Source organism: Echinops telfairi, unplaced genomic scaffold, assembly GCF_000313985.2.
Source record: "Echinops telfairi isolate 266 unplaced genomic scaffold, ASM31398v2 ScPeMD7_2;HRSCAF=8, whole genome shotgun sequence".
In the NCBI taxonomy this organism is placed as follows: Eukaryota; Metazoa; Chordata; class Mammalia; order Afrosoricida; family Tenrecidae; genus Echinops; species Echinops telfairi.
In genome coordinates, this window is record NW_022103898.1 from 18127065 (window position 1) to 18152965 (window position 25901).

The 25901-nt window shown below is 51.8% G+C and overlaps 1 protein-coding gene across 1 annotated transcript in view; it reads left to right on the forward strand.

The window, feature by feature from the left end:
* Window positions 1–25901, forward strand: part of SYN3 (synapsin III) — a 548280-nt gene that overhangs the window by 140159 nt on the left and 382220 nt on the right. The window contains exons 4-5 of the mRNA XM_004700321.3: window positions 13297–13453; window positions 18490–18579. Coding sequence (XP_004700378.1) covers window positions 13297–13453; window positions 18490–18579 — 247 coding nt within the window. The remainder of the gene's footprint in view (window positions 1–13296; window positions 13454–18489; window positions 18580–25901) is intronic.

Below are 25901 nucleotides of genomic sequence, written 5' to 3' on the forward strand. Positions count from 1 at the left end.
TTTTTCCTCCAAAAAAAAAATGAAGGTGAGAGCCTTACTGGTGTCTCCCTGATTGTAAAAGTGCCCCATTGTTTAACACAGTGCAGCCAGTACCCAAAGCACAAAGCAATGATCACAGCCCCATGGCCTGCCCCACCCCTCACAGACTGCGGCTGGGGTAGCCTTTCGCTGGGCATCCGTCCTGCACACCATGCTGCAGCTGTGTATGTGTACACTTTTTTAAAACGTAAATATGAACCTTTATTAAGCTGCCCGTTCGTTATCATGGAGGCAAAGGGCGTTGCTCTGTGGATAGTGAAGAACCAACAGAGCCAGCAAGGCCTGGAAGCTTCTAGAAGGAGGACACTCAGGCACATTGGGGTCCTGGGTGAGAGGAGAGAGGATGGAAGGGCAGGCCAGGGTACACTGAGATGAAAGGGAAGGAAGAAAGCAGGGCAGAGACAGAGGCTGACATGGAGACTGGGCAGCCCACTTCCTGCAGCAATTCGGGTCTGTGTTTTATTAACCTCCTAGCCGTCCTCTCCTGAGGGCCCGGGAGTCGTCAGCGCGCCCCTCCCTCCCTGCGGTCCTGGGCCGCTGTGCAGCTGGCCCCACAGGCCCTGTGGCAGCATCCTGTGATCCGCTCCTTGCCAGATTCTTGGTTGGCTGCCACCTAATTTCTTTTCAGCCTGGACTAATTTCTTGCAGTCCTCAGGCCAGCGGGAAGCTCCGCTAATTCCCAAAGTCCTTCCATATGGCTCATCCAAGTCTCTCCATCTGCAGTGTGTGTGAACGGGCCCTGGCTCTGTCCTCCTGCTGGTGGGGGGGGTGGGGGAAGGGGATAGTGGTGGGTAGGGGGCTGGGGATGAGGAGTGCGGTACCAGCAGCCTTTGGGAGCATGCAGCTTCAGCCAAGCAATCAGCTCCCATCTGGCGCATGTGGGGTTACCATAAGCCAAAGCCAACACCCCAGCAACTGATTTGGGGCCCCGGGTGGCTTAGACAGGTAAGCACCTCCTTGCTCACTGAACAGTGGGTGGTTGGAGCCCACCCAGAGGCACTCAGAAGAAAGGGCTGGCAATCTACTTCTGAACGGTCTAAGTCATTGAAAGACCTAGGACCGCATGTTGCTCCGAGACCCGAGGAGTTGACTCGGCAGCACCTGGCTTAGTTTTTCAGGGTTTCCCACGAAGCTTTTTGTTGGTGGTGGTGGTTGACAATTCCCTCGGTCCCTTCCGCCACCCCCCCAACCTTGGTGTGTGAGGCGGAACTGTCAGAGATGATGTGAAGTGGGCCAGCCGTGTGGGGAGGGAAGTGAAGACAGAGCCTGAAGTCTCCCTTCAGAGAGGCATGAACGTCAGGAAGCCCAGAACCTTCGCTCGCTTGGCTGGCACCAGCCCAGGGGGTAATGGGCCAGCAGGTGATCAGCCTCAACGTGGTTGGCAACCTGGCTGTAACTCAGGTAACTCGGGTCCCAGGCAAAGGCCAGCGAAGGCCTCTGCCTGACACCCTGGACTTCTCCTTCACTCAGGGAAGGAACACGCTTCTCAGATGCTGAAAAGTCACCTAGCCTCCAGCTGCCTGTTTCTGACCCCCCAACAGTCCTCCCCTAGTAAGGCATGCTCTGTTCCCCCAGCTCCAGCTGGTTTTAGCCTGCCCCTCTTCATCACTCGAATGCCAACAGCTCCCTTGGAGAGACACTTGAGATCAGATGCCCAAATAACACAGCTCATGTTCAGTCTGAAGCTGGAAGAGCAGGTGAACCCAGGTGCAGCCTCCACCTGGGATGTGCTGGTTTGTGGGGCATTGAAGATGAGCTCCTCACCCACATGGGAAGCACACAGGGCTGTGGCCCCATGGGACTGTGGAGAGAGCAGGAAGGGGGCTGTCAGGGTGGGTGGGATTTCCTTCTTAGCCTCACCTCTTGCTGCTACCTCATCGTAACGTATACTCCAGCCATGCCACCACAGCAAGCCTTGCCAGTTCCTCCCCGTATGTGTCATGTGGGGGGTCATGTTGGTGGCAAGTGACAGACTCCATTCAAAGTAGCTCAAGCCACAGCAGCAGCAACAATGAAGGGATCTTAATAACGCATAGGAAGAAAGGCCTGGTGCTTGACTTCCAAAACTTAGCCGATGAAAACCTTCTGGGTCACCACCAAACAGCATCCGACTTGTTTGCTTTGGACAGGTGAGCAGGAAGGATGGATTGCTTGGGTTGGCCATCGTGTTTGGTGACCCAGAGGACCAGTGGGGGCGAGGGGGCCCCTCTTGAGGTGGCTGGGCACCATAGCTGCAGCTCAACCCTGCTAATGATCATGAAGGGGATGTGGGACAAGGTGGCAACATCTCCTCCTGCTGGGTATAAGGATGCCATGAGTTAGGGTTGACTTAATGGATAGGTGCCAGTCAATCTATCTATCTCTCAATGAACTAATCAATCAATCAAGCTACCTGCCTACCCTACTTACCTACCTTCCCACTCATGTAACTCACAAGACAAAGGGAGGTCTAGTTTCAAACTCATCCGGATCTAGGACTCAAGTAACATCACGAGGGCTTTGGTGCCTGTTCGTCTTTCTATTGCAGATGGATTCCCCCTGTAGTAAAATCCGGCCTCTGGAAGCCAAAGTCAGGCCGCTTCAATGTAGCTGGCCGGCCCTCTCTCCCGGTGCCGATGTACACGCCCCAAGGAGGATGCTGCTGGGCCCGTCTCACATCAGAGGCTCAACTGTGGGTCCAGTGACTGCCCGGGGACACATCGTTGGGGAGGTCCCATCAAGCTTCATTTCCCAAAACAGGATTGCCACCAAGAAGCCAGAACAGTCCCCAGCACAGCCCAGCCCCCACCCCCTGTGGATGCCCATCCATTCCGTAGTAGTTGCCATCCCCTCCACCTGATACCTGGACTACCCTCAGGATCCTGCCCACATGACAAATCCGTTTTCCTTTCCAGACCCAAGCATTCTGAGCCACACTTGCCCCTGCTCATCCCCAGACTAAGCAGAAGACGCTGTTCTTTGGGCCACTGGAGTTCCTTGCACATACCTCTGTTACTGCACCCACACATCCACTTGTTCAAAGCCGATCCTTGGTGTACACTTCCGGAGACCTAGAGGCCCAGTGATGACACACTTGGCTGCTATCTGAAAAGCCGGTAGTTTGAACCCACCCAGGTGGGGCTGGGTGTAGGCCGGCCATCAGCTCCTGTAGCTATTGTAGCTGGAAAGAAAGCCCTATGGAGCGGCCTTCTTCTGTCACATGAGATCCAGGGACACCCAACAACTGCAGCAGCTGTTCAGGTGCACTGTGAGTCTGGAGGAAGCATCCCAAGACCCCTGGATCTTTGCAGATGGTCGGTGCATGGACAGCTCAGTAGCTATTGGCAGGCACACCCACCCTTGAACATGGAGAGCAATGTGGCGTTGCTCTGGCTGGAGAGAGTACTGGGTGCTGGGCAGGAAGCGGAAACTACACACTAGAGGTTGTCCCACTCGAATCACCCATTTCTCTATCTCCTTTGCAAGTCTCTCATCCCGCAGCCCGACAGGAAGGATCTGACAATGGGAGGTGTCTCCATTCCACCTGTAACCCGGGGCCTGACTTTCCCTGTCAGATTGTTCATGGAAAGTGCTTATATTTTTACACGTTGGGCCTGGGAGGCTGGAGTCATGGGACCTAACTCGAAGCCGGTGGGATTGAAAACTCGTGGTGTGATGCTGACATGCCGTCAGGAATGCGGCACAGGCTCTCTTCCAGAGAGTCCTTGTTGTGATCCTGCTGCCTTGGTGCTCAGTCCACAGGGAAAGGGAATTCTTCTCTCATTCAGTAGCCTCTCCGTGCCATGCTCATTCATGCATTCATCCTCCACGCCACATTCATTAACTCCCCCATTCCTTTCAAAACATCATTTATGACTATTTGTTCCAAGAGAGACAATGTCTCTGTTTTCATGGAACTGGTGTTATTGCTACGTGCCATAAATCAGTTCCAATCCATAGTGCCCCCGTGCACAACAGAATGAAACACTGCCCGGTCCTGCACCCTCCTCACCACTGTCCCTGTGTTTGAGGCCATGGTTGCAATCACTGCGTCAATCCATCTTCCTCTTTTCCACTGCCCCTCTACTTTATCAAGGAGGATGTCCTCTTCCAGGGACTGGTCTCTCCTGACAACGCAGCAAAGATAGGTGAAACCAAGTCTCACCATCCTTGCTTCTAAAGAGCATTCTGGTCGTGCTTTTGCCAAGACAGACTTGTTGGATCTTTCCACAGTCCCTGGTGCTTTCAATAATCTGCGCCAGCACCCCAACTTAAGTGCATCTGGTTCTTTAGAGAGGCATAAAATAAGCAACAAACCAAAAAAGGGAAAATATAACTCTGACAAGCCCCATGAAGAAATTAAGATTGGGCTCTCTGAGGATTGGAGCAAATTTCAATGGAGAGGAAAGATGTCTTTGAGGATATACATTTTGAGCAGCTGATGCACGGTGGTGGTGTTAGTGGTTATTCTTCAGTAGAAGGCCCACCTCCCATGCTGGAGACCCAGGTTCAGTTCCTAGACAATGTACTTCCTGCACAGCCACCACCAGTGGAGGCTCATGTGCTGCTACTCTGCTGAATAGATTTCCGTGGGCCCTCTAGACAAAATGCACTTGAAAGAGAGACCTGGCAATCTACTTCTGAACATTATCCAGTGTAAACCCTATGAATCACAGCATTCCAGCCCCCAGCCTATCATTGGCACAGCCCAGGACTGGGCAGCATTTCCTTTCATTGTGCCTGGGTTGTTCATGCGTTTGGCCACCTCCAACAAATAAGTGAGAGACTCATCCCACCCAGGTCAGTTGGCATCACATAGTCCACAAAGACAGGGTTCTACATCCTACTTTGGTGAGTAACAACTGGGGTCTAAAGAGGTCATTCATAGATCTCTAGGGTGCAACTGTTGGTCTCTCCCTGTCCAGAGGAAATACGGGTCATAAAAACTGAAGACTCATGGAAACAAGGAGTCCAGTGGACCAACAGCCCACGCAGACATCCGTCCCCATGACCCTGAGACCAGAAGACCTAGATGGTGCCTGGCCATCTGAAAAGGATCACATTAGCAAGTCCTGAATTGAGTGGGAGAAGATGTAGAACAAAACTCAACATTATAAAAGAGACTAGGTTTGCTGGTTGGGTTAGAGACGGATGGACCTTCTAAGACTATGGCCCGGAGTCATTCTTGAATCTGCAACTGAACCCACCCTCATGGCTCCATTTTCAGCTAAACAACAGAGGAGTCTGTATGGAAGACCATAACACTAGTGGTGTACGCACACCTTCGAATTATCAACCCTTTGAGATCAAGGGGGCAGCATTCGCCAAAGGACAATGTTTCAGAAGGGTTAGGAGAGAAGAAGTGGGGGCTGGAAAGAGGAGGAAGTGTGATGTGTGGTGTTGCATTGGATGGGTTGTAGTGACTGAGAGGAGGCAACATTCCTATGAACAGATCGATCCATGAACCTTCTTCCAATTCACAATAGAATGTCACCCGTGCCCATGTAGAAGGAAGAGCCTCCAGGCAGCAGAGTTAGAGAAAAGCAAGGTGGTCTTTGTGGCTGGAGGGGAAGGGAGGCAGGAGCCGAAAGGCAGGAGATGAGGATGGAGAGGTAGACAGGAGCTCACCTGCGTCGCTAGCCTTGCCACTCTGGTGAGGGGCTTACCTGAGAGATGGGAGCTGTAGAGGGTTTATCAGGGGAATCATTTAAAAATTTGAAAGAGCACTTTGACTATGGAATCCTGAGGTAGATTTCCAAGGCCTGAGAACAGAGTTAAAAGGACACACCGATCTGTCTCGGAAGAAGCGCAGCCAGATGGTCCTTAGAGGCAAGGATGGTGAGACTTTGTCGTACGTCCCTGGGATATGTCAGAAGAATCCAATCCCTGGAGAAGCACCAGGTAGAGTGGAGAGGCAGCGGGAAAGAGGAAGGGCCTCCAGGAAATGGATTGTCACAGTGACTCCAACATTGGGCTCAGACCTGAGAACAATGGTGAGGGTGGCACAGCACCGGGCCGTGCTTTGTTCTCTGGGTCAGAACCGACTCGATGGCACCTACCAACAGCCACAGAGAGGGCTTCTTTTCTATCAAAGAATCAGAAAGAGTCTGATTTAAAGGTGACGTTGAGAGACCCTGCAAGTCACTGGGTGGTGCAAACAGTTAAGCACTCAGTTCTGACCCACCCACAGATGCCGCTGAAGAAAGATCTGGTCATCTCCATCTCCCCAGAACCCACCTTTGGGACCCTGTGGAGCACAATTCACAACAGTTGAGTTGTCGGTTTGTTTATTGGTTGAGGGGCCCTGGAGAGAAGGCAGTAATATCTGGGGCAGGAGTTAGAGCACCCCAACCCAGGCCATGGGGTGGCCTTGAAGAGCGCCCTCACCTTCTAGACAGCCCGACGCCCCTTTTTCTTATTCCTAGGCTCGCCCACCACAAGCTAGGAGGCTAGTTGGTAGGGTGGAGCATCCCTCTTCAGACACTGGATTTGCTGCCACTCTGCTCTCGGGCAGAAGCCATGCTGCCTGGAGGGATGGAGGTTTCCTTGTAAGAATGGAGCTGGGAGGACTGGGAGCCGGAGAGCAGAGAGCGAAATTGCCAAGGAAAAACAGATGGATTCGACGCCTCCTGAATTGAAGCCGTGTTCACAGTTTTACTCTTTGTTGTTGGGTTTTCAAACCTTAACAGCCATGAAAAATACAAGGCAAACAAATGCATACTGAAAACACTGCCTCAAAGAGAGCAGATACAGGACTCCACAGCCCATGGCCCTGGAGGCAATTCCAACGCATAGCAACCAGATAGAACAGACAAGGCCTGCCCCCACGGGCTGTGTTTCCCAGACTACTCTTCCCAGGCGGAGATTTCCAGGAGCGGCTGGTGGCCTCGAACCTCCAACCTTGGCGTTGGCATCCCAGCATCCCAGGAGGTTGGGAGTTATTATTTCAAGAGGGGTACAGAGTTTCTGTTTGGGGCGATGAAAAAAGATCCGGAAGTAGATCGTGAAGCTTGTACAACACTGTGAAAATGATTCATGCCATTAAACTGTGCACTTAAAATAGTTAAAGTCGTGAATTTTGGGGTCTAATGTTTAACACCATCGAAAAAGGCCGCTCTGTGCAGTGTTACTATTCCGTTTGGGTTTTCACTGCCTCTGTTTTGTGGTTGCTCACTCGTTGGAAGTAATAGGCCCAGGTGTCTGCTATCAATGCTTCTGTTCTTCCAGAACGCTGCGTCGGAGTTCGCTGAGGTTTGGCAGAAATGTGACATGGTAGGCACGTGGGCTGCAGATTTGGGTAAACATTTTAGGAGCTGAACAGAACATACCAAACCAAACCAAATCCACTGCTAGCCAGTCGATGCCGACTCATAGCAACCCGTGAGACAGGACAGAACCGGCCCTGTGGCTTTCTGACACGGGAACTCTACAGGAGCACACTGCCTTATCTTCCTCCTAGGAAGAGGCTGGTGATTTCAAACTCCTGACCAGGGCCCTGTGCAGGCACAGGAGGGACAAACCTCCTGTCCCTGTCTGACTTCCTAACACTCATGGTTGCTGAGTGTGAGCCCATTGTTCTGCAGCTACTGTGTCAATCCATGAGACTGAGCGTCTCTCTCTTGTCTCTCATCCAGTACTTCACCAAGCAGACTTTTTCTCCCGGGCATTGGTGCTTCCTGATAACATAGCCAGAGAACCCGAATCTCATCTGAATTGAACTCTTCAGAAGCAACACGTTATATTTAAAGACCAACAGAACTTTAGTTGACAGCCTTGGCTCTCTACTTCCCTTCCATATCCTTCAGATCTCCGCATTCAGAAGAGGCCAAAGGAATGTGTCCATGTTCTGTGTGAGTGTGTGTGTGTGTGTGTGTGTGTGTGTGTGTGCGCGCGCGTGTGTGTGCTTTGATCATCTCAGTGAAAAGGGGCTTCGATAATCTTCTAAATGAAACAATGCAGCATTCCACACAATTTTTCCACAGAAGTTCCGTGGATTATATGGTTCGAAGTATATAGTTAGGATATCTTTGACCTTCTGGGACCCTTTAGAACAGTGGTTCTCAACCTGTGGGTCGTGACCCCTTTGGGGGGTCAAATTACCTTTTCACAGGGGTCGCCTAAGACCATCAGAAAACACATATTTCCAAGGAACCGAGACACCACTCCTCTATTGGTCTCCAGGTGGGTCTGCCCACATGCAGACACGCCCACCCATGAGTACCTGGCATGAAGACTGTTACCCATGCTACACCATGCTTCAAGACAAAATGTCATTCATTTGTCATTAGAAATATTTCACAGTGTACAATGACATATTGTTTTTGTGATTAATCACTATGCTTTAATGTTCAATTTGTCACAATGAAAATACATCCTGCATATCAGATACTTACATGACGATTCATAACAGTAGCAAAATGACAGTGATGAAGTAGCAAGGAACATAATTTTATGGTTGGGGTCACCACCCCATGAGGAGCTGTACGAAAGGACCACTGCTTTAGAGCTTTGGGTTAACGGACTGAATTGCCTAGGGACAAGTAGGACCTGGGGACACACTTCTTTTGTGCTGCTTTGTAGCATTTCACTCTCTACTTGTCAAAAATCTTTCTTCTTAGGTCCTCACACCGTTCTTGATAGAGTGCTTAAATATTTTTAATCTTAAAAATGAAAAAAAAATTGCATTCTGACTGTACTTCTTCCAAGACAGAATTGTTCCTTCTCCTGGCAGTCCTTGGTCTGTTCCACGCCCTTCGCCAACACCACCGTTCAAAGCGACCATTCTTCCTGTGAACTTCCTTACTCGTGGTCTGTCACATGCGCGTGAGGTGATCTAAAGGACCCTGGTGTGCTGGACTCAATTGTAGACCACAATTCTCAGGATTGTGTCATTATTATTCATTTCTTTGTGATTTGATCTAATTACCCTGTGCTACAAATTTCAGTCTCTGTAATTAATGAGACAAGATTGATGATGGTAATGCTAATGAGGCAGGATGCAATCTACCGCATTAGGCTGTATCTTGAGTTGTTTGCTCTTGAGATGTACAAAAAGATTGACCAGGCAAGCAGACCTGCACTGAGACCCTCCTAGACCCAGGAGTAGACAGATGCCAAGACCAAGATCAATGGCAATCTCCAAAGAGCACCAGGCCCACAGACACTGAAAGGAAACAAGGGCCTACCTCCTAAACAGTGATCCAACACAGAGAGAGACACCCTTCCCCTGGACCTACTGTCCTGAATCTGGACTTAACAATGTCCTAAAGTGTCAGAGAATAAGAAATGATTGTGTCTTAAAGTTTTCTCCGTGTGGCATTTTTGTTACTCCAGCACCAGAGAGCTAAGACACACAGCTTGGGTCAGGTAGGGCTCAGTCTTCAGTGACTTCTTTGATGTATAACACTTTAAGGAGTTCTTTGCAGCAGAATTGCTCAATGCAATAGGTCATTCGATGTCTTGCTGCTTCTTGTGTGGACAGAGATCATGCGGCCAAGGAAAATGCAATCCTGAACAACTCCCTTGATCATGATGTGGCTTATTGGTCCATCTGTGTTTTTTTTAACGATGCAAGGTGATCTATCCTATCGAAGCTGCAGTCTCTGGACTTACTTAATAAGCTCTTCACTGACAGCAAGCGGCATTGTATTGTTAGCACATCACAGATTGCTAATGAGTCTTCCTCTAGCTCACATGACAATTCTTCTTCATGCAGTCCAGCTTCTTAGATTATTTGTTCAGCATACACATTAAGTATCATGAAAAGATACAACCCTGACACACACCTTTCCTGATTTTGAACCAGCCTTTGTTGTGTCAAATGGCTGGCGCTCATGTACATACATACCAGCACAAGGAAGTATTCTGGAATTCCTATTCTTCACAATGTTAGCCATAATTTGTTATGATCCATGTGGTCGAATACCTTTGTATAGTTAATAAAACACAAGTAAATATATTTTCTAGTATTCTCTGCTTTTAGCCAAGGTTCATCTACTGTCAGCAATGATATCTTTTAAATCTTCTGAAACCCCCATGCATACCTGGCAATTCCCTGTCAATGGACTACTGTAACTATGTTTTATGTGTTTTCAGCAAATTTTTATGTATGTGCCATATTAATGAAAACTGTTTGATAATTTCCACATTCTACCTGATCACCTTTTTTTGGAATGGGTACAAATATGGGTCTCTTCCAGTCAGTTGGCTGGTTAACTTTCAAATTTTTTGGCATAGACAGTGAGCGTTTTCCAGTGTTCTGTCAGCTTGTTGAAATATGTCAGTTGGTATGCCACCAATTCCTGGAGCCTTGTTTTCGGTTTGCACATCTTCCTTCAGTACCACTGATTCTTGACCGTTTGCTACCTTTAGACATGGCTGAATGGCACCAGTTCTTTTTGGTGCAGTGACTGTGTATTCCTTCTACCTTCCTTTGATGCTTCTAGCATGAGTCAGTCTTTGGCCCATAGAATCCTTCAGTAGTGCAACTCAAGACTTAAGTTTGTTCCTCAGCTCATCGGGTTGAGAGATGTGGCATGTATCCTGCCCTTTTGATTTTGTCACATCAGGTCTTTGAGATTTCCTTTTAATACCTTACTCTGCCATTTGAAATACCTTGCTTAACTCTTATCATTTCTTCTCCTCATTGTAGTTACTTTATGCCCAAGGGCAAGTTTCAGACTCTCTTGTTTTTGTTTCATACACACATGGCTTTACTCCAAACAAAACATGTTTAGACATGTCTCTGTGATCGGTGGATGGCTGCAGACAAGCTCTCTCAGTAATACATTGGCCTTGGCCCTGTTAGGGACACACACAGTTCCAATCAAACAGTGACTGTCCAAAGGATCGGCCGGGCCAGTTTAATTCGAGGCAGACAGGATAGCACAGAAGGTCAGCTCACTCAAAACACATCGCCATTGAGTTGGTCCACTCACTGAGACCCTGTAGGACAGACTAGCACGGCCCTGTGGGTTTCAGAGATCGGGACTGTTTTTTTTAACTGGGAGTTAATACATGTATCTTATCATTCCATAGTTCAATTGCATCAAGCAGTATTGTACAATTACTACTAAAACCAGTTTCCAAACATTCTTTTCCTTCCTGGACTCCTTGACATCGTCTCCCTCTTACGACCACCCTCACCCCCACCCACGTCATACCTTCCTTCTCAGGAGATGTGTGTCGTCAACGTCATACCTTCCTTCTTAGAGTGGCGAGGGTCATCGCGCCAGACCTAAGCACATCCTTCCCTTCTCTGTCCAGTGGAAACAAACCCTTCCCCTTGTAGGGTTCTTTGAACTTAGGTTCAGCTCTTTTCAAAGACCTAATCTGTGTAAAGCGAGGTTTTCGACTTTGGATGAGCCAAATGGGTCCTAGGACTTGGACTGGAGCTTTGAGTCCATTTTCTCCTGGGACTTCCAAGTGAGGGACCCATCCATAGTTTCCTTCTCAGCAGCATGCATGAAACCGTTCACGAAGCCACCTGGAGCCGTGTGGTGGGATGCTAAGTAGATGGACTTGGAGCTAGGTGACCGGAGCGCAGATGTGGCTCTCTTGCCTCTCATCTTTGTGATTTGGGGAACGTTTGTGCATTTCGATGCTCTCATCTGCCAAAGAGTACAGCCTGCTCATGTCTGCTTGCGAGCAGGAATCAGGCTCACAGCTCTGAAGGGGTCTCACATAAAGGCTCGCTAGCCTGTTTTTGGCCATTCCATTGGTGCTCTCGCTGCTTTTCAGAGGTTTCTGCTTAAAAGGGGGTGGGGCCTGGTTGAAATACACAGGAGAGAAGCCATGTGGTTTGGCTGTTGAGAGCCTGGGTCAGGGAGAGAAGCAGGGCTGGCCCCGCCACTTTCCTGATGTGTGGCCTTGAACAAGTGACTTTCTCTCTGCTTCAGTACCTTCAACTGTTCATTGTACTACGCACTCCACTGGATACCTTCATGGGTCTCCGGGCAGTGCAGAGTTCGGTCGTCAGTTACTAACGAAAGTGAAGTGACTAATTCACCCAGAGGCACTTCAGAAGCAACACTTGGGTGTTTCTGATCCTGAAAGTTACACTCTGAAACACACAGAAACTGCTCGGGTATAACCGTTGGCTTTTCTGTGTCATGTTTGTTTCGCGTGTACTGAGTTCATTTAGGAAAACCTCTGTGAGCTCAGCACATATTTGATACCCAGAAGAAAGGGCCGTCCAGTGTGTTCTGTCGTTTGACTTCGGGTGTAAGTGGCCTGAAGGAAGTCTCGGCTGCTAAGTAAAGGTTGGTTGTGCAAGCACACCCAGCCACTGTGCAGGAGAAGGAGCTTGTGGCTTGCTCCTGTAAAGACTGTTGTTGTTGTTGTTGTTGTTGTTGTTGTCAGGTGCCGTCGAGTCAGCGCCGACCCACAGCGACCCTGTGCACAGCGGAAGGAAACACTGCCCGGTCCTGCACCATCCTCACCATGGTTCCCATGCCTGAGCCCATGGTTGCAGCCACTGTGTCCGTCCACCTTGTTCAAGGCCTTTCTCTCTCCTGCCCCTCCACTTGGCCAAGCATGATGTCCTTCCTCAAGGACGGGTCTCTCTTAACTACATGTCCAAAGTATGTCAGATGAAGGCTACCCATCATCTGACACACAGATTGGTTTGTCCTTTTAGCAGGGCGGTACTTTCAGTGTTCTTCCCCAGAATTGACAGAAAGGCAACAAGTTTGATTTGGTCTTGCTTGGGTGTATATAAGGAACCCTGGTGGCCGAATGGGTGTACATCGGGCTGTAACTGCAAGGCCAGCAGTTTGAAACCACCAGCCAATCTTTGGGAGAAAGAGTATCGTTTGGAAACTGACAGGTGCATTTCTACCCTGTCCTATAGAGTTGCTATGTGTCAGCATTGACTCCATGGCAGTATGGTTAGTTTTTGGTTTGGTGGCACAGTGGGCAAGTGCTCAATCACTAGTCTGAAAGGTTGGCAGGTCAAGCCCACCCAGAGGCTCCATGGGAGAAAGTCCTGATCATCTGTTCCCATAACGATTTCAGCCAAGAAACTCCATCAGGCAATTCTACTTGGTCACGTAGGGGGTGCTAGGAGTTGAAATCACCCTAGTGGCACCCAACATGCGTAGCATGAACAGCCGTAATAGACATTCAACTCTCCTATTCACGCACCCACCCTCTCCCCATGCTGACCAGAGGGCTTCCTGCAGGCCGTGCCCGCACTACCCCTAATAATGTGCCCCATGCTTGGGCTCCTCCGCTTACAGGTGTGGTGAGTAACACTACTGTCCACCTCTCTCTTGGCAGGTCATTCAAGCCCGATTTCATCCTGGTGCGCCAGCACGCCTACAGCATGGCCCTGGGCGAAGACTACCGCAGCCTGGTCATCGGCCTCCAGTATGGAGGGCTGCCTGCTGTCAACTCCCTCTACTCCGTCTACAACTTCTGCAGCAAGCCCTGGGTGGTAGGTGGCAGGCCAGCTGACCTGAAAGGGCTTGTGAGGGAGTGGGTGTCCTACCAGCCCGGCAACAGGCCCCTTCCCCAGCACAGAAGCCTCAGTAGTGAAAAGAATCTTATTTAAGTGACAAAGCAAGTCACTTGGCCTTCAGGGCCTATCCTTGGTATCACGGACAAACAAACATTATGTAACACAACCACGAGAGCCTAGGATTATAACAGGAGCAGGTAAACGCAGGTACCATCCTTATCAATGCGCGTAGCAACCAACACCTTTCATCAAACACTAACGAGGTACCAGGAACCCATGCTGGCAGGTGCTCACTTCATCTTGTGAGGCGGGCATGGGTATTTCAGTTGACGGGGCAGGAGGCTCAGTGTCCAAACAGGGAAGTGGCTCGCTTGGGTTCCCCCAGCCAGGGAATGGAGAAATCCGAGTTTGAGCTCAGCACTGTCCAGCTCACAAGACTTGACTTCTCTTCCTAGACGCTCAGTTTCAATAGCGGCGTCTCTGTTCACATTGCCACATGTTACCTCTAAGAGATCTTTCCTAAAACAGTAGCTAAGTCCCATGATAGCTCTTCCCCTGCTGAATTGGTTCCCCCAAATGGTTATTTCCACCTGAAAGTACATATGCAATGGCTTAGCTGTTTATTCTCTCTCTTCCCCCCAGAAGTAATTCATATTTACCAGATCACAAGTATTGATTGAGCACCTTCTGTGTTCCAGACACTGGTCTGGCAGCGACGCCTCAGTGACTATAGCCAACCAGCATGTCAGTCCCCAAGGATCGGACATTCTAATGGGGCAGGGCCGTGTGTGGTTATATTAATGTATGTCATAAGATTGATGTCATAGGTCACTAATGTAGGTCATAGGCTGGTACCACATAACATTATAAATGGAAACGGTCACAGTTTTCCAAGGGGGACAGGAAATGCGGAGGTTGGTGTGGGTGGACAGTGAGTCCCCTGAAGTCACAGAGCGTGTCCCTCTGCTGTGGTTTGCTGCCTCTCTGGGTGACTGCCTGGTGGTGCAGGGCAGTTGTTAAGAGCTCGGGTTCCAGAGCCGAACTCCGAAGGCCAGGTTTCTTCACTGATAAGCTGTGCAGCTTTGAGCAACTTGCATAATCTCCCCACGCTTGGTTTCCTGGTTTGTAAAACGATGACAATGAAGAGTAAGACCTACCTGGTTATCGTTTAAGGAGCTCTGATGGTGTCGTGGGTTACAAATTGGGCTGCTAACCGTCAGGTCAGCGGTTTGAGCCCACCAGCTTCTCTGCAGGAGAAAGATGAGGCTTTCTGCTCTTGGAAACGTCCAGGGGCAGGCCTGTAGGGTCCCTGTGAACCGAAATGGACTCAATGGCCAAATAGGACCTCAGTGCCACCAAGTCGATGCCGACTCAGAGCAGCCCTACAGGACAGGGTAGAACTGCCCCTGTGGGTTCCCGAGACCAAGCCAGGTCTTTCACCGGACTCGGTGCCACGAGTTCGGTTTTTTATTAGGTCCGTGAAGTACTCAGAATAGTGGTTGCCACCAAGTAGACCCTCAGTGGATGGGGACAGTTGTTGCCGGTGAGTCTGGAGTAGGGGCTGTGCGTGACACTGGTTGAATGAAAACATTCATTAGATCAAGAGACAAGCGTCACTTTCCACGCCCGTCACCCTGGCTCTGCCTTCCTCCGCCTCCCCAGAGTGTTTTGAGTAGACAGCATCTTCAAGCGTAGGAGCCCAGCCTTGTTCTTCCTCAGCCTTGACGGTAGCAACCCCAAACCAACCCAGCCCCAAGCAACCCCACTGAGTTGACTCCCGTTGATTCGCGTGACCCCAGAAGGACAGACTGGAACTCCACGTAGGATTCCCAAGGCCGAAATCCTTACAGAGACAGATTGCCACAGCAGCTGCTGGGTTTGAACCATCAACCTTTCAGTTAGTGACCGGTGTTTTAGCCCCTGCACCACCAGGGCTCCTCAAGATGGGGGCAGCTACCAAGGGCACAGAGCCCTTGGTGGGCATCTGTTATCCGGTCCTCAGAACGAGCCTGGGACACGGGCTGTGTTAGTCTGGGTACTTTAGAGAAACAAATCCACAGAAACTCATGTATAAGAGAGCGTTTTAGATAAAGGGTAAGTGCACATCAAGCAAACATCCCAACCCAGTGCTGCCCAAGCCCTCAAGTCCAACATTAACCCGTATGTCCAACACCAGTCCACAAAGTCCTCCTCCATCTCACAAAACACGCACAATGATGCTGACTGCAGGAGGAAAGCCGAGTCAGTGAATGTGTAAACATCTCAGCGCTGGCAGGGGTCTCCACATGGCTGCTCCATCACCCAGGGCTGCATCGGGGTAGGTGCATGTGGCTTCTCCTCGGGGATGTCTTGCAGGAAGTCAGCCTTGCCAGCTGAAGCTGGGAACTGCTAAGGAAGCTGCACCTTGGTGCGACCATCACAAAGCAAGAGACCCGAGAATTACAAAGGCGAGGCTCACCAAGCCATTTATCCCTCCACCCTTCAATTAACCCCACATGTGTTTATCGGCCAGGTTGGCACCATAAACTAACTACCTCACGGGCCCTGTTCATCTCTCCCTGGTTGAGATGGGAAACCATGGCCGGCCAGCCTCCCGCACCTGGTAGTGAGCAGAGGAAGTGGCCTCTTCCAGAACCTTGTGTTTAACCATGGCACTGCCCTCCCTCGCGGCGTAAGCTCAGAGGACCTTGCTCCCACGCCATCACTCCTATTTCTGAGTCACTCAAAGCCCTCCAAGTGGGGTCCAGGTGGTCCTGCACCTGCAGGTTGTACTCCGAGAGCTGACAGATCAGTGGTGGGATTCCTGGCTGGCACAATGGTTAAGTGTGAACCGGTTAAGTGTGACTTATGGTTAAGTGTGACTATGAACCAGAAGGCTGGTGGTTCAAACCCAGCTACAAAGGTAGTTCAAATGCTTTGGCAAGGTCCCCACCCTGAAAACCATAGGGGGGCAGCTCTGCTTTGCAGACATGTGTTGCCCTGGGAATTGGCCCCTGCAGCAGCCCCAGCCTGATGGGGAGGGTGCCCCAGGGACCCCCGCCGCTCTCTCTGTTGTCTCAGCATTGAGTCCCAGTCCAGTCCAGCACAAGACGTAATGCCTGTCCTCACCACTCGAAAGGTAAGGCCACTTGAAAACTGCCGCTTGCTTCTGTTTCACAACTAGGACTGACCTCCCTCCACCCACCCACCCACCCCCACCCCCCACTTTACCATCTGGGGGCATTCCAAGCTCCTTGACTCAGCCTCTCAGGCTCCTCCTGGTGATGACGGCCACCTTGGGGCCTTGTTTCCCAGTGCTCTGCACCCAAGGCCACACCCAAGGCAGTGCTGCGTGCTTCAGCGCACCCAGCCTCTCTGCCCCCACCTCCACTCTGCTCCTCCCCCAGGGCCATAACCCATTCCTCCCCCCAGCAGGCATTTGTCTGTGTCATCCGTGGCAGCCAGTGCCCCTCCAGACTGGTAGGCCATACCCCATTTGTCCCCAAATGGAGCTCCTGAGAACGCCGGGTGGTATGTATGGGATCGGGAGGGATGGTGCCTCTCGGGAACTGCCATCTGGCTTTCAAGCAATTCCCACCTCAGTGGCCGAATAAAGAGCCCTGGTGGTGCAGCAGTTAAGCACTCCCTGGTGAGGGGGTGGCAGTTTCAACGCACGCAGGGGGCAGGGGCTCTGTGGGAAGACAGGGAGCTCTAGTTCCCTTTATCACCAAGAAAACCCTGTGGGGCCGCTCTGCTATGTCCACTGGCCGCCACCAGTCCAGGCGGCACACGACCGCAACAGTGGTGAAGGGAAACTAAAGTCGCCTGCCACAGGTTAGCTCCAACGCAAGGTGTCACAAAGGAGCCCCTGCGGCTCTGTGGGTTAGGCACGGAGGCTGGCAGTTCAAACCTATTTGCCGCTCTGCAGGAAAAAGATGAGGCTGTCTGCTCCCGTAGAGATTTATAGCCTCAGAAATCCTAGGTAGTGTTCTGTGAGTCAGACCCGACTCAAGGGCAGTGGTTGCTTGACGCAGGTCAGGGTAAGAAACGTGCCCTGTTGCATTTGCATGTGCCTGGACTTGGGGAAGTAGATTGTCGGGGCTTTCTTCTGAGCCACCCCTGAGTACACTCAGCCTCCTGCTTTTCAGTTAGCAGCCCCGGACATGAACCACTCACACCCCACCCCTCGGGGCACTGACCCAAACATGGCCGTGCTACACCAGGGTGGCACCTGAGGCCAAGGAACCTTCTTGAAGGGGTGGGGCTGGAGTGGGGAGAAGTGGGTGGGGCTGTAAAAGCCGAGAAAACACACATTCTTATGAATAATAATGGAGCCCTGGTGGCATAGGGGTTGTATGTTGGGCTTCTAACAACAAGGTCAGCAGTTCAAAACCACCAGCTGCTCTGAGGGAGAAAGAGGAGGCTTCTACTCCCGTAAAGAGTTCCCATCTCAGAAACCCATAGTTCTCCCCTGTCCTATAGGGTCACCGTGAGTCAGCATAGACTCGACGGTGGGGAGTGAGACCCCATGAGCCTCTGTGACCCAGGCCCTGGTCTTGATGGCAACCCCCTGAGGGCAGATGTCTTCGTCTGTCTGAATGGACAGTTGAGGAAATTGAGACTCGGCCACCCGCGATGACTTCCCAGGTGGCCCAGCTTGTACGTTGGCACTCAGCGGGGCTGGAGGCACAACCCGAGCTGGAAGCTAAGACATGAAACTGTTGCCTAGGGTGACAGGCAGGGATGCAGCACAGAGGTTGTGCTGTGGACAAGGCCCTAGCAGTCCGTGCTGAGGACCAGACTGTGGACGGGCGAGCTGAGCTCTGTGGCCTGGCAGACGCGGGCGGACAGCTGCTGCGCGGCATTGGGCTGGAGGGTGGGGGCGTGAGTGTTTGGCCCAAGGTTCTGGCCTTCAACCATCTCCAGGGAACAGTCACTGGGGAGGTTGGCGCCAGGGCCGCGGGGGGCCGCTGTCGCCTGTCACCTTAGGGAGAGCGCTGGCTGACCCTCCGCTCCTCCTTTCTCCTGCACAGTTCTCACAGCTCATCAAGATCTTCCATGCCCTGGGGCCCGAGAAGTTCCCGCTGGTGGAGCAAACGTTCTTCCCCAATCACAAGCCAATGGTGAGTACCCTGGCTTTCCTTGGCTTGTCTTTGCAATGCGGGCGCAGACCCAGGCGGCGACGGGGCCCTCGGTCCCTGTGGACGGAGCAGGGAAAGAGGTTGTATCCGGGCTGCAGGTGGAGTCCCTGGCCTGATGGACAAATGAGAGAGGTGGCAGCCTTCTGCGGGGGAATCGGGAGCCACTGGAGTAGGAGGTTACGAATCGAGCTCAAGGCTGTTTCCGTGGTGGGGTGAGTCCCCGGGACCGCGCCGGGGACCTGGCTTTGACCGCACTGGCAGCAAAGCCCATTGGTGTGTGTGTATTGGTTCTGAAAGGGCAGTTTCCTTGGGTGCCCCCTGCATGTCCTGATTTCTGAGGCAGCTTTCCAAAGTGGTTTCGGCTTCGTGTAGAACAGGCATCCTCAAACTACGGCCTGCGGGCCACATAAGGCCCCCGCCGAGGACATTTATCCAGCCCGCCGGTGTTTTTGCCCCGTTTGTTTTTTTACTTCAAAGTAAGATATGTGCGGTGTGCATAGGAATTTGTTCGTAGTTTTTTTTTAAACTACAGTCCGGCCCTCCAACGGGAGGGACAGTGAACTGGCCCCGTTTAGAAAGTTTGAGGACCCCTGGTATAGATAGAGTCTGTGGCGGGCGCCACATGTGGAGAATGCCTGTGTTACATGGCAGGGGCCGTCTGTCCTTTGGCAGCAGGCTGAGCTGCTCCTGGCACCGCTGTGTGGGGGGTTGACTTCCTTACACTGGTCAGACTGTGGTCCCAGGCTTGGCCTTGCGAGTGCTGGGGGTGGGGTCCATCATTGGTGAGCTCTGGGAGGGGGTGGCCTGTGGTCTGGTGGGGGTGGGAGTGAGTGGGAGGAGGCACATTGGCTTTAATAAAAGGGTTTTGTGAGGTCCTGATGTTCCCAGCCGGAGGAAGCCACACTGGAAATTCCAGGCAGGCCAGACACGGGGACTGCTGCCTGCACCTCTCCTTCCTCTGCTCCACCAGACTGGGAATTTGGGAGTAAAAACAATGAGCAAGGGGAGTTAGGGCCCCATTTCAGAAATACCTGTCCCACCTGTGAATGACTTCATAATGCCATCAACCAGTCAGCCTGGCCCACGGTGATACCACGAGTCAGGGTAGACCTGTGTGCATTCCATGGGAGTTTCGGGCCAATTTCCCCAAAGCAGATCACCAGGCCTTTCTTCCACAGTGCTGCTGGGTGGACTCAGTGAGCATCCAAGGTGGTCATCATTTGCAGCCCCCAGGGACATGAGAGATCCAGGTTCCACGGGATCAGGGAGGGATCCCTAGCCTCCAAATTGGGAAGCAAGGTCATGGTTGGATTAGCAGTCAAAAGGAAATTGGGGCTGCCCTTCCCAGAATGCCTCCTGCCCTGGGAAAGGACTGGGGCAGGCTGGGGACCTGTCTGCCCATTCGAATCCAAGGCAGGCAGCAGGCCAGGCTGGCATGGCCCTCTACTGCGGATCAAAGCTGGACGCAGCCAGGACACAAGAATACAGAGACGGGCAATGTGTGATAGAAATAAAACCACTTTACTGTTTAGAATAAAGGACACACTATAAAAAGTGTACATTATGCAACATTACAAGACAATATACATTCACGGAATATAAAATTCATAAATAACATGGAGGAAAACTGTAAACAGAGCTACAAAATTTCGCAACAAATACATTCCTTCCAGGCGGGTTCTCTCTGGATGGTATCTCTCTGTCACTTCTAGGGCCTAGGACAGCAGGCAGTCAGGGGGGTGGGGACCCCAAGCACAGCCTGCTCTGCTCCCCTTCTCTCAACTCCCAGGAGCCAACCTGGAAATTGCTGGCCCCCACCCTGCCCTCGACACCCCATTTTGCTTTGTGTTGCCATCAGGATTTTCAAAGGTTTCTTTTGGAGCCCAAGACTCCAATGACAGTTCACTGGGGGTGCCCAGGGAGCCGAAGGTCTAGGGGCCATCCTAGGGTAACCCACATTGGTGACAGATAAGCTGGAGCGCTGGAGGGCAGGAAAAGGGGTCTGTCTTGCAGGAGCTCCGTGTCTCCAAGACAGAGCTGTTCCGATTTGCTGCTTCTCTTGCTCGAGAAGCAGTGTGGAGAATGGTGTCCCTGGGCCACAGCCAGCTGCCCCAGTGGGCTCTATCGTTACCCACTCCGGCCAGCCTACAGCTCTGTCCTGAGAGGGGAGCACCCAGACCCGGCTAACCAGCGTCCCCCCAGCGGGGAGGCAGAAAAGGTGGCCAGGGGTAAAAGGCTCTTGTAATCCGTTCTCTCGGACCTCCTTGGATTTCAGGAGAAACTGTGGTTAAGGAAGTGGGAGTGACCAGCTGGCTGCCCAGGGCCAGACGCCACAGGGCAAGGCTGCGAACATACTTCCCATTTCCTTCCTCCCCTCCTTCCTGCTAGAGGAACTGCTGGAAATCCTGATGGGAGGAGGCTAGAGGCTTCTGGGTGTCACTCCCCCTCCACCCCTGATCTGCCCACCTGGCTGCCTGTACCCAAGTGAGGTCACCCTCCAGTCCACTGTAGAATTTGATTCAGGAACATGGCGGCATGTGGGCTGGATTGTTCATCTTCTCCTTTTAAACACAATGTACAGATATTACAGCCTACATCTGACACAAGATTTAGCAAAATAGAACATCCAGCATATGATTGAAAGACAGAAGTGCCTCAGCTACATATATGATTTTTAAATTACACAGTAAGTGAAACAGGTGAAATAAACAAAAGCTATAGCTTGTCGAAAAGCTCAAAAACCGCCCTCAGACCCCCTCCCTCTGCAGAGACCCCCGCTGGGCCTGCGACCTGAACTTCTAGCCCAGCCTGGCAGGTTATGGCTCCACCCACCTGCTGCTCTGTAGGGATACTGCTCAGACTCCCCTCCCTGTGTGAAAGACCATGACCCCCCCACCCCTCACCAGGGACCAGCTATGGCCCAAATGCCACCATGAGTCGAAGCTCGTTCTCCGGTCACTAAGGGCACTTGTGCGGGTTGGGTCAGGAGTTCTGCCTTTTAAAACTCAAGGTCAAGATCAAGATAATCCCCACGCAAGCAGGATCAGGCTTAAAAGCCACTGGCTGGCTGTCCTCCGCTCCTTCCCCTTGAATCCCCCACCCTGGAGAGGGCCACCTCCTCTGGTTTCCTTCTGGCAAATGTTACCATGAGGAGGGGAAAGGGACAAGGGGGTGAATCAGCCCTCAGGGAACCCCAGCCGGCACCATCTCCTCCCTCTAAGGTACTGCCAAGTCCCGTGCCTGGGACTGTGTGTGTGTACACGTGTGTATGTAAGACACTGCAGTGTGGTGTCTACTTCCTTTTCCTCCTGGCTTGACTGGCAGCTCTGTTTCCTAGGGTGGAATGAACTGAGGATGCAAACATACAGAGCAGAGGATGAACCCTTGGCATCTGGGGAGAGATTCAGATGGTGCACATTCAGGGGCACCATTCCTACCGTGCCCGACTCAGCCAAATTATACTCTCGGCATCTCCCTTTCCATCCGAAGGCTTGAAAGGATTGTATTTCCGGGGATAATGGATCATCTAGTTTTATTTCCAGAAAACACGTAACAGGAACCCTCCCGCGGAGTGTGGCATAAGTTAGATGCTGTGGGGACCACCGAGGTGGCATGGCCTCCCCACTGGGCTGGGTGGAGGCATAGCCCAGAAGAGGTGGAGATTGAGCCAGGGTGGTGTCCTCTGCAGCTTGGCCCTCTCTGTGCCCCGTCTCCTGGCCCACACCACACAGCGCCCATGGGAGCCAACCCAGGTAGGCAGTTACAAAGGTGAGGGGCAGAGGTCAGCTGGCCCCCATATCTGGTGGACAGAAGGCTCAGAGTGTCAGTGGAATTTCAGATCTTAACTTCAGTGTGTGTGTGTGTGTGTGTCGGTGGGGGGGAGTCAACTTGGAATGTCATGATTTTCTTTACACAAGCACTGACAACAAAATGGAAAAGAAACTATTGGCGTATTTAACAGCATTGAACAGAATTCTGTGTCCTGTAAAAAAAAGAAAACATTAGCTTATGTCCCCGTGTGGGTATATGCAAAGGTGTATACAAACACATCCCCCTAGGTGAGCTAAATGCTACTTCGGAAAGAGTAGTCTCTGCCCCCGAGTCTACTTGGCTATATCTGTGGGAAGTGTCTGGCGTGTGTTTCTCCCATTTACATAGAGGCAAAGCTTCCTGTGGGATCGGCAGAGTTGTTTGCTGGGAGCGAGTCGTGTGGGCGGCCTGGGGAAGACAGACAATCATCCAAGCCTCTCCCCTGAGCGTTTGTACAAAACCCAGTTCCCACTGCACTGTCGGTGACCCTACATTGTGCAGAGCACAGCCATGCCCCCAGCCCCTGGTCTTCATGGCTGGGACCTCTGGGAAGCAGACGGTCAGACTTGTCTCCCAAGTGCCTCCAGGTGGCGTGGGCTCTCTGAAACTGCCTGCCTTTGGATTAGCAGGGGAACGCTTAGCCATCTGCACCACCAGGGGCCCCAAGGGCTTTTGTACAAGGCAAGCAGGCGGGCTCTGGGCCAGGCAGTTGTTGAACTCTTCAACTTGTGATTCTGACCTGGCTGGTTACTCCTGGGCCTGCCATCTGGTCGATCAGCATCTCGGGGCTGGGGGACCGCGTGTGACCTTCGGCCCTCTCTTGCCGCCCTCCCTCCTGTCTGCAGACAGACACAGTCTGGGGGGAACATGCCATAGCATCCTCTCAGCATGGAAATCCCCCATGTGCCTGCAGTCTGTCTAGTGGCTGCCCCTGACTGATCCTGAAACAGCTGGCCTCCCGCAACGCCCTCCTCTGTGTCCTTTAGGGTCTGGGTGGAGGCAGGGAGGGGCAGGAGGAGAAAGAGGGCCGGGGATTACAATGCCCAAAGGGAATAGTTTGTCCATCTTTGTTTTCCTAAAAAAATAGAGATTATATTTTCACAAAGAAGAGGGGTCCGCATTCCCTTTCTTTCTGGCCTGGCACCAACCATTCCCAGGGAGAAATGGGGTGGTGTCCAGACCACAAAGAAGAGGTAAAGTGGGGGCCGGGAGAATGATTCCAAATAAACTCCATCAACAACACAGATGTTTCTCTTTAAGTGTTCCAAGTGCTAAATTTGCAAGAGAACAGGCACTAATTTCATTGTCATCATCATTTGGGAAGAGTTAGTGTCTGAGGGAAGCTCAGCGGGTAGGGGGGAGGGAGGTGAGGTGGGGCAGGTGTCTGGTGTTCAGGGGTCTGTGGCGTTGATGATGGTCTTGTCTGGGGGCGCCCAGCCCCGGTACCAGCTGCAGTAGCCACCCTTCTGCCGGATGCAAGCGTAGTGCTTGGACTGGTAGCCTGGGTAGCCGAAGTTGGAGAGCATGTCGGTCCAGAGACACTCATTCTTGGAGGTCACAAAGCAAGGCAGGTAGTAGCAGGACTTGATCTACAATTAGAGAAGAGCCGGTGGTTGAGGGGTGCTGATGCTCACAGTGTCTGGATTCGGAACCTGGGGGAATCCTAGCCAGAGAAGTCCCTTGGGGTGCTGATCACCTAAATAACAACTCCTGAGAGTTAGCAAATAAAGAACGTCTCCTGAGATCAGAAGAACTAGATGGTGCCCAGCTACCACCACCGACCAATCTGACCAGAAGTACCATAGACGATCCTGGTTATAAGAGGCGGGGAATATGCAGAACAAGACTCAAATGCTTAAAAATATCTAGGAGTCCTGGTAGCACAGTGGGCTACGTGTTGGGCTGCTAACCACAGGTCAGTTGTTCAAAACCACTAGCCACTCTCAGGGTGGGGGTGGAAGATGAGGCTTTCTACTCCTTCAATTCATTACAGACTCAGAAACCCACGAGGTCAGTCCTCCTCTGCCCTATAGGGTCAGTATGAGTCAAGATCGATGGCAGAGCGTTTGAGCTGCTGCACCAACTGAGACCATCGTCGCCCTAAGACCTTCTTTAAACCTTAAACCCCAATGATCCCTTAGAGATCACCTTTTAAGGGAAAGTCTGACCACAAAATAAAGGCCACTGCCATTGGACTAGCATTCTCCTGGGGAAACAGCACCCACATGAGCCCCAACGGTCAACAAAGATCCAAGGCCATGATGAGAAGACGGCAGGGAAGCTCACGTTCTGGACTTGGGACAAGTACAACTGAAGGAGAATCTTGACAATTCAACCCTCTGTGGAAAATGCATCTAAAAGGGAGCATGCTGTGTACACTTTCGCCCCAAACACAGTACGACAATGTTGATGAGAAACACGAGATGGTTAGTTGCTATCAACTCAGGGCGACCTCACAGGTGACAGAAGGAATCATTGCCCAGTCCCATGAGGCTATGGTGTCATTCCTCTGTCTCACGGAGGGTCCCCTTCGTTGTCCCTGGCCCAACAAGAAGTCCTTTTCTGGGCACTGGTCTTTCCGGCACAGGTTTTGCCAGTCTTGACCATGTCATAGAATGTGCCTGGGATTCCGCAACACGCTTTTCTCCCTTTCGCAAACGAGAAAACAGGGGCCCAGAGAGGTCTTACTCCAGGCAACACAGCCAGAAAGTGTTAAGTTTAGACACTGGAGGAGGCCGTTTCCCTTTCCAGGATGGTGTAGTGGTTACGAGTTGAGCTGCTCACTGCACGGGCAGCAGTTCGAAACCGCCAGCTGCTCCTCCTCAGAAAGGTGAGGCTTTCTACTTCTGCAAAGAGTTACAGTCTTGGAAACACGTAAGGGCAGTTCTACCCTTTCCCATGGAGTCTCGATGAGTCAACATCAGATGGATGGCCATGAGTTTGGTTTTGGGGGCTTCCCTCTTAGATGCTAGCGTAAAGGCTAGGATACGAATTCTCGGCTGTTTCAGAGAATTGGGGAGGTGAATGCTTAAGCTTTGGGGTCAATCTGCCCTGGTCTGGAAAGCTGACTCAGGCAGTTGTGTGGCCTCAGATAAGTTGGTGATGCCCTCTGACTCTCCCTCTACTCATCTTTAAAATGGGGGTAGCCAGGGCACCTAACACCACCTCGGGCTGCTATGAGGATAAAGCCAGCCCATGGCCACAGCAGGGAGGAGCCTGTGTTAGTCATGGGCTTGGGCTTGGTGAGAGAGGGATGCTCTTTAGTCTCGGCCATCAGCAAACCTGCACCTGCCTGTCCGTGGGGACACAGGTCATCAAGAAGTCAGCTGCCAGGCAGGACCCTATTTGTGACAGCTTGGCAGGGTCTTTCGGCCATCAGGAACCTTACCTGGGAGGGCCAGGCATGCTGCGGAGCCCGGTGCCCAGCCGCTGTCAGAGGGCAGACTCCGGCAAAAAGGCTGCCTTCCCCGGCCCATTCCACTGCTCCCCACCCC